At 42.9% G+C, this 19,680-nt stretch overlaps 2 protein-coding genes across 3 annotated transcripts; both read right to left on the bottom strand.

Moving 5' to 3' along the window:
- Nucleotides 1-1,784: 1,784 nt before the first annotated feature.
- On the bottom strand, nucleotides 1,785-14,898 carry septin3 (septin 3). Of its 2 annotated transcripts, none has more exons than XM_027283534.1 (10): nucleotides 14,785-14,898; nucleotides 8,265-8,675; nucleotides 8,052-8,180; nucleotides 5,239-5,320; nucleotides 4,990-5,127; nucleotides 4,325-4,442; nucleotides 3,158-3,253; nucleotides 2,898-2,994; nucleotides 2,759-2,810; nucleotides 1,785-1,973 (listed from the first exon to the last, which is right to left on the bottom strand). In XM_027283534.1, the coding sequence occupies exons 2-10, from the start codon at nucleotides 8,671-8,673 to the stop codon at nucleotides 1,844-1,846; spliced, it is 1,251 nt and encodes a 416-aa protein (XP_027139335.1). In that variant the 5' UTR covers nucleotides 8,674-8,675; nucleotides 14,785-14,898; the 3' UTR covers nucleotides 1,785-1,843. The 2 variants fall into 2 exon arrangements, with proteins under 2 accessions (XP_027139335.1, XP_019111993.2); XM_019256448.2 differs by lacking the exon at nucleotides 14,785-14,898 and adding an exon at nucleotides 11,446-11,646.
- A 73-nt stretch (nucleotides 14,899-14,971) lies between these two features.
- On the bottom strand, nucleotides 14,972-17,598 carry LOC109137888 (uncharacterized). Its single transcript, XM_027282541.1, has 3 exons — nucleotides 17,567-17,598; nucleotides 16,744-16,929; nucleotides 14,972-16,667 (listed from the first exon to the last, which is right to left on the bottom strand). Exons 2-3 carry the CDS (start codon nucleotides 16,926-16,928, stop codon nucleotides 14,972-14,974), a joined length of 1,881 nt encoding a protein of 626 aa, XP_027138342.1. The 5' UTR covers nucleotide 16,929; nucleotides 17,567-17,598.
- Nucleotides 17,599-19,680: the final 2,082 nt, after the last annotated feature.

The following is a 19,680-nucleotide window of genomic DNA, read 5'->3' as shown; positions in this document are numbered from 1 at the left end:
AAAGTGGTAAATGATATTAAATAAACTGAAGTTCTACCGATTCAAAGGGTGAAGAGTGATATGTGGATAGTCGGGCTGTCAGTTTAGTTACAGGAGTTAAAACAGCAGCACTTCACCTCATGATATAGCAATTTAACACACACGTCACACACTCGGAAATAGCTGATAAGTTGATGTAAAGTTGCAGCAATGTGCGAACTGATTGGCCGTAGGCAAACAGGCAATATGGACACACGCATGCACACAAACACTGTTTCTGCTCGAAAACCTTTGACTGCACCAAAAGAATCACAGACAACTATTATCAGTGTGTTGCAGACATCACGTTTCATATCAAAACGCACAGACGAATATGGATGTACAAAATTATGATTCAAAACAAAAACTACTGATAAGATACTGAAGGATTCAATTACTTTTAGATTTGGCATATTTGTCCTCTTCTGCAGACAGTGCATGGCAGAACAGTATAAACGTTCCTGAAGAAAAAATGTTCACAACTCAATGATTTGAAATAATTACACCAACATGTTGAGTGCATACCGCTGGGGGTAACATCATAGAGCTCCCTGTTAACCTGATCTGAAAAAAATATTAGTTATTACTGAGAGCAGTGGAGGAATCAAACTCCGTAAACTTCACTCAAAAAAAATTCACCCAAAGATCTCAGCAGTCGTAACGTGCGAGGACGACTCGAGAGCTGTGTCTGTTTCTCCTGCTCGGCTCCATCGATGCTTAAACGTGGCAGAGTGCCGCCACCAAGTGGTCGACGGGATGAACTTACCCTCAACACAATAACACAAATACTGATCAGCACACCAGAGTGTGGTCACAAAAACTTTGCATGGCACGAGACGTCAAATAGAAAATGATAATAATTTATCATCAGGTGGTTTGTTTTGGGTCAGAACATGTTCTGATGAGTGTCCGGTGGGTCCGGCTAATTGACTTTATATGTTAATCACTTCAGTTGAGCAAGCTTGTATCAGAAACAAGATTTCTCATGGAGTTATTGGCCGTGCTGCTCAAGTCACGCATGTTAAATTAAATGCTTCGGTTTTTCAGATTAAAATTGTGTGCATGTTGTCCGTGTCAGAGTAGGTCACGAAGTCAATGATTGACTATTATCCAGCGTCATTATCAGATCACAGCCAGCCACTGCACGGAGCACAAAGTACTCAGTTAATGTGTGCTATTACTGATCACACACACACACACACAACTGTATTCAATGCCTGATGTTGCACCTTAATCTCAGTTTAGTATGCAGGTCTGAGCACACACACTATTTTTAAATGCAAAACATAAACGGGAACATTAGAGAGATTTCATTTGTTTTGTTGGTGAGCGTGAGTTTAAACAAAGTGAAACCATGGGGGGTCGACTGCAGAGCCGGATGCTGCATAACTACAGCAGCAGAATTATGATGTTAATGATGAATGATGAATTCAACCGCTGCACGACACTGAGCCTTAAAAAATGAGCCTCTTATAAACAAAAATAACGTGGCACTTTCTAAGCTTTGTTCTACCTGGACGATGATTACTGACAAGGCGTTGGCAGTAGATGATATATTAATTTTTATAATGGCACTAAGTCTGGGGCCGTCCTGTCATCCAAATATTCACAGTGTGAATATTGTGACTCTGAATGAATCTAAGAGGGTTTGATATGTGTTCGTGGGGAGGAAGTGTAGAGAAGACACTGATCTTTACAGATTTAAATATTTTCCAAGCATGCAGAGATGCCGTGGTGACAATGACTATAGATTCATCTGCAACAGCTTCATTGCACTGTTTTTTTATTCTCAGTCTGTCCGCTGATTGACTGACTGACTGACTGACTACAGGTTGCTTTCCTGGGTCTCGTTGGCGGAGATCGGGTGCAGACCTCCGTTCTCGTTCAGTCTCTTGGCACGGTAAGTCTCATAGTGAATGTTGTGAGTGACCTCCTTCAGATCCTGGAGGTGAGACCTGACACAGAAGACACAGAGAGGGTTACGTGTACATCAGAGAGTCTTCAGCATTAACACACATCCTTATGTTGTGGTTTATAAATAATAAATGCAAAAGCATGACTGGACACAGGAAACACATTTTCTACAGCTGCATTTCTAATCTATTATATCATCAGGAGGTGAATAAATTCTTTAAGCAGGACAGTCGAGTGTGAATATTCAATATTTCTTCAATTTGAAGTTTTCACCTTCGGCTCTGTGAAACTGTGATTTTTTCCCCCACTGTTTTCTGACTTTTTAAATATGAAACTATTAATTAATCAAGTAAAGAATCTGCAGTTTAAAATAATATATAATAATAATTAACTGCAGCTCGATTACTTTAGCTGATTGCTGTTGTTGATTAAATACACTCTAAATCAATCAATCAGACTTTCTTTGTACAGCACAAAGCGCATCACACAGTAAAAGTGAGGAAGCACCAGAGACGTAATGAAACATTCAAATATGTAAATTCACATTCAAAAGAAAAGTAAAAAATATATATTTCAGGAGACTTCAATCTGGGCCAGCTGTGAAGATCTCTTCAGTCCTGACTGACTGCTGGGGAAACCACCAGGTATTCAGCCTGGTGGGATCGAATGAAGTGGAAACAATGTCCTGGTCAACAATCCCACCAGGGATAAATATCTGGGTTTCCCCATGAGGAGGCGGTGGCTACGAGTCCAGCTGCACCAGGTTGGATAACAACCACTCTGTCCTTTCTAAATGTTTATTCTTCTTAGTGTCGGAATATTTTACCTGATCAGGAAATCTCTCAGCTGAGCAAACTCACAATGGTTGGGATTTTCAACTGCAACAAAAAACATCAGATAAAGTCACACGTCGTATCCTGAGACCAGCGATATTTTTTCTGTAATTAAGAAAGGCCGTCACCCACCTTCCACAATCCCCCACGGCGTCTTCCTTCCCAGAACTCGTTTGCCGTTCACTTGATATTCTTTGTCGCTGCCCACCACGGCAAAGGGCATCGCCTCCTATGGACGGAGACATTTCAACACGGCTCAGTGTGCCGAGCGGTTTATGACATGAAACAAATACACAACATGCCCCAGTGCCCTGACATTCAGTTTGGAGGAAGCGGTGCGTGAGCGTGAGACAGATTGAGTCACGCTGGGTGGAGGAGGAGGAAACACTCACTCTGATCTTGTCGTTGTCGCTCTTGTCCTCCATGTCCTCGTCGAACTCTTTCTGCGGGTAGACCTCGATCCCGCCCATCTCCAGCTCCTTCTTGACCTGCAGCGCCGAACAAAGCCAGGAAACTTTAAATCACTCGTGCACCAAACACTGTGCAGAGGCAGTTTATTAATCCCGTAAGACGATAGTGGCCAATATTATTTATTTTTACAGACATTACATAAACAGTTTAATCTCTTTTAACCCGGATCACTCGAGGGCAGTGAACACAACATCAACAAACGATCTGAGTGTCAGAGTTATCAAACTGAAGCTGCAGGACAATAAACCAAAACAATGAGTTAATAATAATAACAGTAATAAAAGTCTCTGTCATCTTTGTGTTTTAATCTGGACCGAGGAACGACCAAGAACGACACAGTCGAGGATCTCAGGATTAAATAATCATCAAGTCTGTGTGAAGGCAATTCTGAGATTTCTTTCAAAATATTAATATAAAATAAATATCGATTAATCATTCAAATTTAGCTGGGCGATTAATAACACTTTCTTCTTTGGTCTGACAAACTGACTTTACACTGACGTTACAAACTGCTCCTTCATAAACGTGACACAGGACTTTAGTTTAGTTATGTCATACCTCTAAACTCAGACTGGTCACAGTGACGTATTTATTTTTTATGTTTTGTTTCGTTTCCAAGGTTCACATGGATTTATGAGTCAATCAAATCTTAAAATTAACTCCGTAAATAAGGAAACCATGGAAGTTTTGGACCAAATTCAAATCTTGTTAAGTCACTTTGACACAGAAACATGTCAGAATAATCTGGGTTACATATACTGAAGTTACCCTTTAAAAAACACTGCAGTCCACCTGCAGAGTCAGGTGTTGATTTGTCACTATGAGCGCCACCTGTCAGCTTACAGGTGTATCGATCAGAGCAGCTTTAAAGGCCGAGAAACGTCCTGAGCGGGAAAATAAGCGTGTCATTGCTGTACACTGTTTCTATAACCTCAAACATATCTCTGTGTGCAGGCGTCTGCGCCTTCAGTTATCAAGAAATGTCAGTACTGAACTGACATATATACACTGATACTGTTATATCTGAAATGAGCTGTATGTGCTGACCGTTGTACCAGCTGGTGGTGGAGATCGCTGGTGAAACTCACCCGCTGTTTAAACTCCTGCCTCTCCTCGATGGTCATCGTGTCGGCCTTTGCAAGGACAGGAATAATGTTGACCGAGTGACTCAGGCGCTTCATGAACTCGATGTCGAGCGGTCGGAGGCTGACGGACAGAGAAGGACAGTGAGTCAGTGATGTGATTCTCCCAGAGGGCTCATCTGCGACCGGGAAAAGACGACCGGGGGGATTTTTCCCCGTCATGTTTCGTGTGCTTTACCTTTCCCCGGCCTTGTACCAATTACAAAAGACTTGTGTGAGTCAGTGACAGTGTGAATGCCGCTGAAAAGCGGTGCCTATCACTCGGACAAAGGTTGTGTCCCGGTTCTTGTTTGCCTGCACACAAAACATCCCTCCGGTCTCAATTCCCCCGGCTGAGAAGGACAGGATAAAGTGGCTGTAATGCACAAAAGACTGTATCCGTTTATCCATTAAAGACCAATTTCACAGTTGTCAGCGGAAGCTAATTGTGAGCTGAGAGAGAGAGAGAGGTGCGTGTTGTCTGCAATATTAAGCAGAACTCTTTATCTGAGGTAATGTTTTTGGGTAACGGGACACGAGCGCTGTGTGAGAGATGACTAAAACCTTCTCTATAGACGAGACGCTTAAAGATGGTTTGAGTGATTGCTCCACTAATCTCTGGATTAACTCACGAGTGTCCAGTCGGGGATATGAAATAAAGGCAGCAGTGCACTCTGGTGTCGGGGATGCGCTTCTTTCGGGTGATGTTCACCTCCTCCTTCAGGAACTTCTCATACTGCTCGTTGATGTACTTGCAAATGGGCTCCCAGCTGTGGGACGTAGAAAATATCATTTTACAAAGTGACGGGTGAAGATTTGCTCTTTGTGATTTAACGCCGACTTTTACGGGGCTTTAATGATCCAGGACTCGGAAAACTCACCAGTTGTCGTTATTGATTTGGTCTCCGAAGCCCGGAGTGTCGACGACTGTCAGCTTCATCTTCACGCCGCCCTCCTCCAGGACTGAAGACACAAACACAAGAACAGATAAAGAGCTGCTGCTTCTCGATCTCAACATATTGAACAAACACAAAGGGCAATAAATGATCTGACTGAGATATTTTTAACATCTGTGTGTTGTCATGCCGATGCTGCTGCGTCTCTCTGCAGGCTGTAAGCTGTACCGACGGCTTCATGCATCGCCGCAGTTACCTCTGCACCGTTAAATCATCGAGCTTGAGTCATTTTTACAATCTTAGCACATAACTGCTACATACTGAAGAGCCCCCGACCCATTTCATGAACGCCGTCTGCACGGTAACCGATGTGATGCTAACGACGGGGGAGGACGCCAACGTCAGATACTGTATGTTCAAATGTTACACACAGCACATCTGAAGCTACATGCAGAGGATTCAATCTGCTCTGATGCTCTTACTTTTGCTGCCTCGAGCTCAGAATATCACAGTAACGTGGATGTGTTATTATTATCAAACCACAAATTGAGTCACGTTTACGTCTTTGGGTAAGTTGTCAGAGGGGGTCATACACTGTTACTACGGCAACTCGGCTCTACGTTTTGAGTCTGTCCGATGTTATGGTAACGGACGTTTCAACATGAAATAAACTCTGATGAACAAACGGTGTGTGTGTGTGTGTGTGAACTAATATTCACTGAGCTGAACTGAAATGTTACACATCATCCAAAAATATGGAAAAGAAACCCAGTTATTTAGATTAATACACACTTGTTACATACAGGCACATGGGGCGTTATGTTCGTCTTAATGATCAGTTCACAGTTTTTCAATGTTCAGATGACCATCTGCACTTTACGAGATCACTCCCTAACATTCTTGGAGAAGTTTTTATTATTCTAGGGTGTTTATATTTTGCACGTTATCAAACTGCCAGACAGGCACTGACAGTCTGTGATCGCTCTGATCAGAAACATGACATCATCTTTCTCTGGGCTGAGTGTGGGTAAATAATTGAATAAATCTGGAACCTTTGATTCATCTTTTTTTGACGTGTTTCTTCTTCTCTGACTCGACCTTTTTGATTTGGTTTCCTGTTCTGACTACAATGTAGAACGAGACTAATACCACATTGCATCATACCGTAACCTATTGTATCGTACCTTATTGCATCGTATCGTATCGTATCATTTCGTATCACATCGTATCGTATCGTATTGCATCGCATCGTATCGTATCGCATTGTATCGCATTGTATCATACTGCATCGCATCGTTTCGTATCACATCGTATCGTATCGTATTGCATCGTATCGCATCGTATCGTATCGCATTGTATCGTATTGCATCGTTTCACATCGTATCGCATTGTATCGTATCATATCGCATTGTATCGTATCGTATTGCATCGTTTCGTATCGTTTCGTATCACATCGTTTCGTATCACATCGTATCGTATCGCATCGTATCGTATTGCATCGTATCGTATCGCATCGTATCGTATTGCATCGCATTGTATCGCATTGTATTGTATCGTATTGCATCGCATCATATCGTTTCGTATCACATCGTATTGCATCGTATTGCATCGCATCGTATCGCATCATATCGTATTGCATCGCATTGTATCGTATTGCATTGCATTGTATCGTATCGCATCGTATCGCATTGTATCGTATCGTATTGCATCGCATCGTATCATTTCGTATTACATCATATCGTATCGTGTTGCATCGCATCGTATCATTTCGTATTACATCGTATCGTATCGTATTGCATCGTATCGCATCGTATTGCATCGCATTGTATCGTATTGCATTGTATCGAATTGTATCATTTCGCATCGTATCGTATCGCATTGTATCGTTTCGTATCACATCGTATCGCATCGCATTGTATTGTATCGCATCGTATCGTATCGCATCGTATCACATCGTATCGTATCGTATTGCATTGCATTGTATCGGATTGTATCGTATCGCATCGCATTGTATCGTATCGCATTGTATCGTATCGTATTGCATCGCATCGTATCATTTCGTATTACATCGTATCACATCGTATCGCATTGTATCGTATCGCATTGTATCGTATCGTATTGCATTGCATCGCATCATTTCGTATTGCATCGTATCACATCGTATTGTATCGTATCATATCGCATTGTATTGTATCATATCGCATTGTATCGTATTGCATCGCCTGGTATCGCATTGTATTGTATCGTATCGCATCGTATTGTATCGTATTGCATCGTGTCATATTGTATAGCATTGTATTGCATCGTTTCGCATCATATCGCATTGCATCATATCGCATTGCATCGTATCGTATCGTATTGTATGGCATGGTATTGCTTCATGTCGTATCTATTATTTTTATACATATTGTGCAAACAGAGTTGAACATGTAACCTTTTTTCTACTTTGCTGGTAGAGCTAACAACCTCGAAGGCACACTGATTTGTTTTTATGATATATTCCACAGGAATGTACTTTAGTAGTAATTTTGAGGGAGCCCCCCCGCTCTAACACTAATTGGATAATTTAAAAAACGATCAAAGCCTCTCACACACAGAGTACTTATAGGAGATGCAGAAGTTGGCTCGTGTTCCTGCAGCTCATATAGAATAAATGGCGAGTTCACTTGGCAGCTACGAGGCTGCACTGATGCACTGTAAGTAGGCTACGTGGGACTTTTAGGAACATGGTCAAAGATCATTAATTTCCTCTGTCGAGGGAAGTGTTGCTATAAACGTCTGGCTCTGCCTGCACTCACCATGAGACACAGCTTTGATCTCCACAGTTTTGGGGATCTTCTCGTCACGGGCCCATCCTGCACTCCTCCTGCTCACCTGGGACTTGAACAAGGTGTTCACCAAAGTGGACTTTCCGAGACCACTGTGACCTGAGACGAGAGGGAGGCGAGAAATGTAACGAACAAAGCCCAGAGGCGGTAAACTGTGAAGGAATGAAGTCTCTGGTGACTCACCGACAACCATGACATTAAAGTCAAAGCCCGTCTTCATGGTCTTTCTCCTCATCTGCTCGATGATGGTGTCGATACCGATGTACCCCAGCAAAGTGGATCCACCGCTGGAGCTGAGGGAGCCGCCATGAACTTGACCTCCGTTGTGTGCGGCAGTGTGACCCCCACCATGGCCTGCGGCGTGACCCACGCCGTGACCCACGCTGTGGAGCACGCTGTGGTGCACCGGCCCGTGACTCCCGATGGCTACCGGGATGCTGCTTGGAGGTGGAGCTGAAACGCCGCTGCCTCCTCCTCCGATGCCCACGCCCTGAGGAGGGAAGGGGCTGGAGGGGGATGGAGCCCCCACATTTGGGGGCTTGGCAGGGACGGCCGGTTTGGGTTTCACTTCTGGAGGAACTACGTCTGACATGTCTGCAGAGGAAAGGGAGATAAAAATAACTTTTTTCATTATGAGAAAGTGCTGGCACGTCGCAGTGAAGTAGGCCTGTAGGGCCTTCTGAGACCTCTCCTCCATTTTACTCTGCAGTGAAGAAATGTTGGAGAAGTCTTAAAGCGGTAGTTCACTAAAATATAATAATCTCATGCACATCGAGCTGCTTTTAGGATTTCTGTCTCCAGAGTAACACTGAGAGAGGAGAGAGGAGGTGTGACTGCTGCAGACGCTGATCTTATTGAGCAAACTGAGTATTAACAGATCCACATTAGTATTTGATATGTGGTTATTAATTTAGCCATGGCGGTGTTTGGACTCTGTTAGCTCAGACTCTGTTAGCTCAGACTCTGTTAGCTCAGACTCTGTTAGCTCACTTTCAGCAGAGGACATTACAGGGAGCGCAGCCTCGCGGCTACGTAGTTTGTGACGCGGGAGGTAACAAAGATCAGACTGACCTCCACTCAGTGTGGCACGAATACAGCTGCTGGTAGTCAGAGCTAATAGAGCTAATAGAGCTAACAGAGCTAATAGAGCTAACAGAGCTAATAGAGCTAATGGAGCTAATGGAACTAATGGAGCTAACAGAGCTAACCATGACTCTTAAAGAGCTAACAGAGCTAATTGGGCTAACAGAGCTAACCATGAATCGAACAAAGCTAATAGAGCTAACAGAGCTAATGGGGCTAACAGAGCTAACATAGCTACCTATGAATCTAAGAGAGCTAATAGAGCAAATGGATCTAACAGACCTAACCATGACTCTTAAAGAGCTAACAGAGCTAATTGGGCTAACAGAGCTAATTGGGCTAACAGAGCTAATGGAGCTAACAGAGCTAACCATGAAACTAACAAAGCTAATAGAGCTAACAGAGCTAATGGGGCTAACAGAGCTAATGGAGCTAACAGAGCTAACTGTGAATCTAATAGAGCTAATGGAGTTAACAGAGGTAAGAGAGCTAACAGAGCTAACAGAGCTAACTGTGAATCTAAGAGAGCTAACAGAGGTAATGGAGCTAACAGAGCTAACCATGAACCTAACAGAGCTAACAGAGCTAACTGTGAATCTAACAAAGCTAACAGAGCTAATGGAGCTAACCATGAATCTAACAGAGCTAACAGAGCTAACTGTGAATCTAACAAAGCTAACAGAGCTAATGGAGCTAACCATGAATCTAACAGAGGTAACAGAGCTAATGGAGCTAACAGAGCTAATGGAGCTAACAGAGCTAATGGGGCTAACAGAGCTAACAAAGCTAACAGAGCTAATGCACTCTGACAGTTAGTCGAGCTAATTTGACTCTTATAAAAGTTTCTGTGTTGTAAATGTGTCGTAACGTAACGGCGAGCTAACAGCTCAGAGAGGCCGTGTTACGTGAGTGGACGAGTCGGTTGATGATGAAAGCTGCCACCGTACACGTCACCTGACACGGATCAGCCAATAGTTAAATTCAACTGCAATAGCCGAGTTTCAACCAGCAGGGGTCGCTGCATGCTTACAGCACGATGTGTAAAATTCACATAGTTTAGTTACAGTGTTTGTCAGTCAGAGAGCAAAATGTTTTAAAGATATCGTTACAGTTTAAACCTCAGGATTTGGTGCTCGGTGTACTCAGAGTTTAAGTATTGAGAAAGAAACTCACACTGGTTCATCCATAAATGTAACTTTACAACGCTGCAGTCGATTAGCTGATTTATCAATTAGAAGATTTTACACCAAAGAACTCGATAAACTATTAATTATTAGCATTTTTTTACTTAAAAATTAGTTTAAAATGCCAAAATTCTCTGATAACAGCTTCTCAAATCTAAATATTTTGCTGTTTTCTTATTTTATTATGATAGTAAACTGAAGGTTTTTGGGTTTCGGTCGGTTGTTTGGACTAAAACTGAAAAATTTCAGAACTCTTGGACGTCGTCTTTAGTATTTTCCTGATGAGAAGTCGCCTCTGCCGTCAGAGTTTGAACGTGCAGATGAAACAAGTGTCGCTTTATACACACAGGTCCATATTTTTGCCAAATGATTAATAAAGTGGTTAGCACTGTCACAGCAAGAAGGTCGTGGGTTCGAACCCTGTGATGAACTCGTCCATGGCGGACCCCGCCTTTCGCCTGATGTCAAGTGGGATTAGCTCCAGCCCCCCCACGCGACCCTGATATGGATAAGTGGTTATAGAAGACGGCTGGAGGGATTAATTAAGGCAGACTCATCGTTATCTGCAGCCCTAACGAGGCTGTGACTTACATTACAGGTGAGTTACAGGTGAGTTACAGGTGTGAACACTGACAGTCCAGATGTTGATGATCACACATTAGCCCTGCAGGGTGCACACACACACACACATGGCAGCTGCTCCGTGTTGCCTTCACTGACCATCCACCTGATTATTTAATAGCTTTAATCAGCGGCAGGTAAGATCACACCTGAACGCACCGTTACAGAATCTGAAGGTGTTGTTTTCTTTCAAACGTTCAAACTGTTATTCACGGTCAGGATTTTTTTTTCCACGCACATATTCACGCACATTTCATCCGTTTGCACCGCGGGGGGGGGGGGCGAGCTCCATCCCCGTCCAGCACCGCCCGTCGACCCGCCTTTGTCTCCGTCCTCATGCCGGATAAAAGAAACGTTTAACGGCTGCACCGTTAGCCCGTTAGCTGCAGCCCGCTAACGGGTCGGGATAGGCGTCACCACACACACACACACACACACACACACACACACACACACACATACACACACACACTCACCGATTCCCGGTTCAACCGATCCGCGCAGCAGAGCTCGAGCAGGTGATGATGATGTCGAGGCTCGGTCAGGGTGATCAGAACAAACGGGGTTTGAACAAATGATGCGATGAGCAGCAGGTCATGTGATCAGCTGGGTACCTCTCCTCCTCCTCCTCCTCCTCCTCCTCCCCCCTTTTTCACCGTTACCAAGGCGACAAGAGGAGAAGGAGTGGGGAGATGCAGCGCGCAGGCGCAGTATGATTTTACCTTTTTTTTTAATTAGGTGCCTTCTGTGATGCAATGTGGAACAAATTTGTAGTATAATTACACAAAAAGTACTAACAGATCAGAGTACTGCATTCATCATTTTATATAATAATAATAATAATTTAAAGTTAAAGGTCCAGTCCAAGATTTTGTGGCATCTGGTAGTGCAAGTTGCAAAATATGCAACCAACTGAGTAACCCTCGCCTCGCCCTTCAAAGCGTGTGGCCAGAAAACTCACTTAACCCCCAGAACACTAACGTTAAAATTAGTAACACCGTCACTAACGTCGGGTATATTTCACCCGATATAATATCCCAGATAAAATACAGTTTTCATCAATTTATGTAAAAGTACAACACTGTATGCCAAACTGTAGTACTCTTCTTTAATTTCCCAATATACAATATCACATGAAATAAAATAAAAAGGTACCATGGGGGACCCTTTAAAAAGGCAGCAAAACTATTGAAAAATCAGGTAATCCTTAACGAGAAATGTCCTAACAAAAAAAATAATGGAGCTGGGAACTTGTTCTTTGGTCCATCCATTCCTGGGACATGTGAGCCTTGACTGGTGAAGGCACAGACTTCCTGCATCACTGACAACTGTGGGAGAGATGGACAAAAAATGTCTCTCTCTATCACTAACGAACACATGCCTCTTGAAAAAACCATAGATGGGAGGAGGGAAACAAACATCCCATTAATGACATCAGTGAGCAGCCTGAAGCTACCCAAGGACCCATGCAACTCAGACAGCAGCAACACAATGAAAATCACATGACAAGAACTGTGTGGCTGAAAATCACCTGACGTTCGTGTTCCAGGGTTAAGAAACTTGCTCGATTGATGTATAGTGTATATAGTTTACCTACGTTTAAACGTACGCAAGTTTCTTAAGTGAGTTTTCTGGCCACCGTAGTTTCTCCTGCATGCTTTGAAGGGTGAGGCGAGGGTTACTCAGTTGGTTGCATATCTTGTCAACTTGCACTGACAGATGCCACAAAATCTTGGATTGGACCTAAAAAGTGTTAAAGTGTAAAATGATGAATGCAGGACTTATTATCGACATTGAAGTACTCTGGTCCACACAGCAATGCTCGATTGATGTATAGTATATATAGTTTACCATGTTCAAACGTAGGTAAACTATATATACTATACAGCAATCGAGCAAGTTTCCAGGCAAATCACACAAAAAAAGAAAATCTTGACCAGCAAACTAGTAGAAAAAGTGACTTCATTCACTTTTTCTACCAGTTTGCTGGTCAAGATTTTCTTTTTTTCATGCATTGCTGTTTGGAGTCTTCGCTTCTGACATCGGCTGAGTTTAGCTGGTTTAGCTGGTGTAGACCGCTGCCAGGGGCAGTATGTGCTCGACTACAGATGTGGTAATACTTTACTGCCTATGGGGGAAACTACGAGTCTCCTGCAGAGCTCCTGTGCCAGCGCGACATTCCCCTGCGTCCAAAGTATGTCCACGAGGATCTCGTTGTAACAAAATTTACAACAAAAAGGATGCCAAGGCGATTCCCTCTCTCTGGTCTGTAAACCTCTGTAACGTAAAGTCATCTGATCGACAGTGTGCTCGCCTCTCTGTCCAAGTCAGATGTGCACACTCACTTCAACAGACTGAAAATAGGTGAAAGTTGATTATACAGCATCAGATCTATCCCCAACAAAGCTTCTCTGATCAATGGCTCACAATCTAGAGCCGGTGTTTTGTCTGTAGCAGCAACACAGTGGAAGAGGACCCACTCTATCAATAAAAGATAAGAGATGAAAGTCTCATTTGATTCTCATTTTCAGCCAAATATACACTAATTAAAACATACTCATGAATAATATGTCTAATTTCTGCCAGTTAATCCACTTAAATCCTAAACACTGGAGCTTTAATGTGCATAAAAATGATTATCAAAACGTACTTAAACTGTCAAAAATAAAAGTCCTCATTGTGACGGCAGAGTTAGGGGGATATTAGTCTACTTAACTCATCTATATTCAGAAATTAGATCATATTTAGTTTGCATATACTGAGGAAAGACGAGTGTAACTGCTGTGAGTGAGTGTTCCTCGGGGGTCACACAGGGTCAAACACATGTAGAGATAGTGCTGCGTGTTATCTTCGGTTGTGAGACGCTCTGACTTCTTCGTCTTCTTGAGATACAGCAGCAGTTTGTGTTTACGAGAGCAGGCGCCGTTACCACAGTGACAGAGGTCAGAGGACAGAGTAAACCACTAAGAGTAAAAACATATTTCATTATCTGTAGATGCACTGAGATTTAAAGACGCCCTGCTGCATCAGAGACCTGCATCACCATCACACTCCTGTCTTCACCTCTAAGGACCGAGCACCAGACCCGGGGTGACAGACTTCTCCACAGCTGTCTACATTCAAAACACGCCTAAAAATCACCTTCAGAACCGATCTGAATGTTTGAGTAATGATGATTTATGATTATTATTATTATTAATGGACATAGAGTAGTTGTGTCGGACAGCTTCTCCAGAACTGAGGCGGCATCACGTCATGACAAAGTGCATTGACAAACCCTCCATGAATGTACAACACTGCATGAATATAAACAAAGTGATCAGGCAGTACTACACAAAGTTTTAGTCCTGGTACTTGAGCAGCAGTCATGGTTAATAGAGCAGCAGAAAACAGAAATACTACAGTACAAGTACCTTAAATGATATTTTAGTTCAGTATCTGAGGAAATACACAGTTACATTCCACTAACGTTTATGTAAAAATACCTCATTGCAACTCATCATCATACTTTTATACGAGTATAAACAGCTTGTTGCTGCATGCATGCAGCTGTCACACATAAACGCTCCAAAAATATAAATAAATAAAAATTTAAAAGCGATACAACGCTCCCACATCAACAGGTTCGTCTCCCTGACAACTGAGCAAACTTTATCCGCTGATGAAGCCTGTGTGATGCAGCTGAAAGCTCCAGAACAAGCCGACGTGTGGCCCTAGATCTCTCATAAGCACTGAGACACCCTAAATCTGAACCTCATTATTTGAACTGTTTCATTGTGAATCCTCCAGCATGCTCTCAGTGTCACCGTACTCACCCTGTTCTCTCCTCTCTGCATGTTTAGTTGGTTCGTTTCTGTCGAGTGTCGCCCCGACATGCCAGCTTTGATGGAAGTCTGCTAACCTGTCATGTTTTCATGCCTCTCTGCAGCACGTCTGTTACTCTGCTGATAAGAAGCGACGTCTTAAAATCCCTCTGCTATCCTGTCTGACCACCCCCTCAGCTCAGTCCCCGCCCCCGGCTCCGGACAGAAAATTATTAAAAGATTCAAAACTGAGCGACGAGACAGAGCCTGTCACGCTGTACTCACCCACGTACACTGAACCCGGGTAGTACATGGTGACGTAGTACGGGTCCTCGGCCTCCTCCATGATAAACGCTCTGTCTCCTGCAGAGTGGTTTGGCTGGTTCAGCGGACGTGAAGCTGCTGCTGTCTGGTCTGGTCTCTGGTACACTCTGTGCAGGTCAAACACCTCCTCTGAGCCGAGGCCAAAGCTGTTTGTGTTGAACGGGCAGCGTGACGCTGACGGCGGGAAGCTTACACCGCATTTCTGTGCAGCACATTCTGGTAGCTCTGCTGGCACCGTGCGATGGTCAGATGGTGCAGAAACATCAGTTTGGTTCATCAGGTTCGCCTCTTTGTGGCTTTTATTTTGTTCGGGAGGTTGTTTGTGATCTGACCGATGCTTTGAAATGTTGGTGGTGTCGACTGAAGCAGCTTTGGAGGCCTCATGTGTGCGCCACGCTGACAGACATGTCTCATATTGATTTATCGCCTCCGTTTTCCGATCGATGCCTCTCCGCTGGCAGCTGTAATCCTTCGACACGCAGTCGGGCTGACTTACTGGACTCTTCACGTCTACCCGAGAGGCTCGACTCAGAGCCTTCGACCACATCCTGTATTTGTGAGAAGACCTGACATTTGGAGGTCCACTATAGATTTCTTCCTGAGGTCTTTCGAGATGTGCGGCTGACGGAAACATCGTGTCCGCTTTGGCGTCACTGCTGAAGCCAAACCGTCTTCTCCTGCTCTCAGTATTGGGCGACCGATTCAGGAGAGGCTCTGTGGAAAAGGGCATTTTGTGAGTCTTTGGTAAAGTCGCACTTCTCTCAGAATAGATTCGCTCATTTGTTTGATCAGTCCTCTGAGAGGAGTCCATACGTCTCTTGTGTCCATCAAACACCAGCTGAGAGTCTCTCTGAACAACATTAGCAAACTCTGAAGATGTTTGTGCACCAGGCAGAAAGTCCTGCTGCTGTTTAACGTTTGCTTTATAGACGTCGATATTCCTCGGCGGGGGCTTTGGTTTATCTTGCAATGAGCAAAAACTCTGCGACGTGGCAGCTTGTCTCTGGGCCTCAGAGTGAGTCTGGTGTCTGGATGTAATGGAACAAACTCTCCTCAACGTGGGATGAGTGAAGTCCAGCAAAGCTTCTTGGTCAAGAACGTCATGCTTTGCCTCATTCGGAGGCTCAACTTTAGTGTTCGATATGGTAATCGATCTAGCGCGTCTTTCTTTGGCGACAGGAGACGGCTGCTTGCCTGCTCGGCCGTCCAAACTCGACCCTGGACACAGGGAAGTTGGAGACGAGCTCAGTCTGGGTGTTGGGACAGTCAGAGTCGGAGATACACTTGGCTTGGGATGCGGCTGGTGCAGCGATGGAGACGGATCAGTCAGATGTGAGGCGGGGAGATGAAGAGAGTCACTTGGCTTTGGTCTCAGAGTGGGAGAGGAATTTGGCAGCGGAGCAGGAAAAATGGAGATGCTGGGCTTTGCAGAGAGAGTTGGAGAGCTGCATGTTTTGGGTTTGCTTCTTGGGAGAGTTGAAGCTCGTTCTCCGTGGTTCCTCTGCGAATACTGACATGATTCAGTCCAGGAGGGACGACTGGACGTCTTAGAGGAAATTGGAAGAAAAGATCTGGAGCCAAAAGAAAGAAGAAAAAAACTTAAAATATTACACAAAACTGAGCCAGATGAGCTCGAGTTTAATTTACCTGTCAGCGTTGACGAGTCCCTTCTGATCGAACGACGGGATCTGGATGGGTTTCTTTTTGATGACGGGAGACGAGAGGGAGAGAGGAGGAGGCGGCAGACAGACTGATGGACGCTCCTTCACTTGTCTGGAGGACGAAGACACTTCAGGGACGAGACGATCAAAAACACTCGTTCTGCGGTTCATCCTGAGAGTTGTGAGACGTGAAAACAAAGATCAGCCTGTTAGACATGAAACGTTCATATCTGTCAAGATTTGCCACATGTGACAGATTCAGACGTTTTATTTATAATAAATGTCACTGCGAGTTAAAGTACTGAAGTGTGCAAACCGTTCACTCTGCAGAAAATGTCTCCTAAGAGGGTCGTAAAATTATATTTATTGTCATTAAATTCTTAACACGAATGCATTAATGTTTAATTTACTGTAGCTTACTGAGCTGTTGTTGGTGTACTCCTTAACAATGCATCATATTCTATAAATTAATCAAATAAAATGATACAAAGCGGCTGTTAAATAAACATAATGTAGTAAAAAAGTACAATATTTTCCCCTGAGATGTATTTTTTTTGTTATTTGTTCATTTATTTACACTTTAATCTGATTTTACTTCATTTTATATATTTCAATGTTTTATTATTATTATTATTATCATATATTTAGTTTTTCCTCACAGAAAATGATGATAGTGTCTCCTCAGTTTGTGTTTTTGTGTCGATGACTGAGAAGTATAAATTAGAAAGAAGTGAAGTACAGAATTACTTCAAACTGTGAACACTGTAAATTCAACAACATAACTAATAAGAGTAAAAACAGTCACTGACCTGCTGTCTGAAGCTCCGTCTCTGTTGTTGACAGGCCGAGTGAGTAAATAAGTGAGCGAGTGTGAGACGGGGAGCTCAGCAGTAGGAAGTGGTGGGCCTTCAAGTGCCATTCTCTCCATTCCTTCCACACTGAAGCTTCTCTGTTCGACTCCCACACTCTCTCCGTTCGGTTCACGGGACGGTTCCGTCTGTGAAGCCTCAGTGTGTTTCTGATCACGGCTCAGATTAAGTGGAAGGAGACTCGGATCCTTCAGTTAAGTACAAATACACACATGTGGAAATACTCGATTACAATACAAAGTGTTATCAGCAAACTACTTTATCAGATTATTAATATTGATGCATGAAGCTCTTATATAACAACTCTGGGATTTACAGAGTTTATGATGGACAGTGAAGTAAACTGCTGACAGCTGTAGCTGCTGTTAGCTCAGTCCATCAGCTTGGCGGTGAGCTCAGAGCGACGGGTGTTTGTACCAACAGGCGTTATGGACTACCAGGAAGAAGAAGAGGAGGTAACCAGGCTCAGCAGCCTCTATGGACATGATGGCAGAGGAGAAGAGAGTGAAGAGGACGCTGACGGAGGAAGCTAAGAAGAGAAAATTGTTGCTGGGGAAACGTCTCTTTGAAAGCTTATCATGTTTTACCTGAAAAGTAACTGCACCTGTCGAATAAATGTAGTAAAATATGTGATTTTATAGTTAGTTGCTTGTCAATAGCTGCCAGTTCATTTCTGGGAATTTCAAAATAAATGTCTTACAGTGTAAAATACTACTGGTGCTCGGTTCCTTTCCACCACTGATGTACAAATCTTAAATATTGTTTGTTTGTTTACGTTTATTAGGGACCATGTACAATTAAAACATAAATGTTGCCATTTCATGCATTGTACCAGGCTAATTTACATCCGCAGTCCCTGGCAGGACATAAAGCATCATAAAAACATATGAACATAAATACAACAGACAAGTCACTCATGACACACACAAACACAAACACACACAACATAAAAACATTCTGTCAGCACCATAAATCAGTGGTTACAGTTTTGACTGTTTTTTAGTGAAAATTTCAGCTGTGACTTAAGGCTCCTGATGGAGTGACAGCTCTTTAAATTAACCGGTAATGCATTCCACTGTGTTGCGGCTTTAAAAGAAAAAGAAGACTGCCCAAAAGTTGTGCGGTAAGGAGGTATATTACAGTCGTAAACAGATGCTGTTCTTTTGTTTGTTTTTTTCCCCAACTTTGTTTATTGAATTTTTAAACATATAAATGACAGCTATAAGAACGCAAGTATCAAGTTTCTCATTATCGTTATCACAAAACTCAGATAAAAACAAATAATGTACAAGACACTTGTGTATAAATATATAAACAAACTAACTAACTAACAAACAAACAAAACAGATGCTATTCTTGAAGGATCGAATGGAACTAGCAGGACGATGACATACAAACTCCAAAAGACCAGACCATGTAGAATCCTATACACCAGACACAAGCTTGAAAACTCTCTGAAGTTTTCAAAGCTTAATAAATGTGTTTCTCTAGAATATTACAGTGGTGGTAATGAAGTGTTTTTTTTATCAAGAATTTTTATAGCTTGTTTATATAGTGATTTTAGCGGTCTAATGGTAGATTCATTGGCCTGCCCCCAACAGGTGATGCAATATGAAATATGTGAGAAAATCAGACCGTGCGTAAATGTTTAGGAAGCGACGATCTTGTATGTCTAAAATTAGCCAGGTTATATTTAATTGTTTAATGTGCTTTTTGAAGTTGAGGTTAGATTATTAGAATATTATTTCAGCTTCATAATAAAACACAGAGTAAGAGTTTGAGGATTAAACAGTTTTATTTTGTATGAACAAAGGAAGCGTATGATCATCAAAAAAGGGGCTGTGACACACACACCCAGTTTCCTCACCATGCCGTCAGGTAAAAACACAAAGACACGATTTGTTCTGTAATCTTGGTCCATCCTGGATCATTTTGGCACCTCGAATAAATCAGTTTGCATTTATTCAGCACATTTTTTTTTATTTATTATTCTTAATAAAATCACTAATACAGCATTTTGGCACAGCGGCACATCAAACGATCCACATGCTTCT

The sequence above is a fragment of the Larimichthys crocea genome, chromosome X (genome assembly GCF_000972845.2).
Source record: "Larimichthys crocea isolate SSNF chromosome X, L_crocea_2.0, whole genome shotgun sequence".
NCBI lineage: Eukaryota > Metazoa > Chordata > Actinopteri > Sciaenidae > Larimichthys > Larimichthys crocea.
The sequence above is the reverse complement of the archived record's forward strand: the minus strand, read 5'-3'. Positions and strand labels throughout refer to the sequence as shown.

Excerpts from the sequence above, each read along its gene's own strand:
- septin3 (XM_027283534.1), bottom strand. The coding sequence starts at position 8,673 with ATGTCAGACGTAGTTCCTCCAGAAGTGAAACCCAAACCGGCCGTCCCT. Across the intron at positions 8,181-8,264 it reads CTTTAATGTCATGGTTGTCG|GTCACAGTGGTCTCGGAAAG; the intron begins GTGAGTCACCAG and ends CTCTCGTCTCAG. Across the intron at positions 3,254-4,324 it reads GGCAGGAGTTTAAACAGCGG|GTCAAGAAGGAGCTGGAGAT; the intron begins GTGAGTTTCACC and ends TCGGCGCTGCAG.
- LOC109137888 (XM_027282541.1), bottom strand. The coding sequence starts at position 16,928 with ATGAACCGCAGAACGAGTGTTTTTGATCGTCTCGTCCCTGAAGTGTCT. Across the intron at positions 16,668-16,743 it reads GGACTCGTCAACGCTGACAG|ATCTTTTCTTCCAATTTCCT; the intron begins GTAAATTAAACT and ends TTTTGGCTCCAG.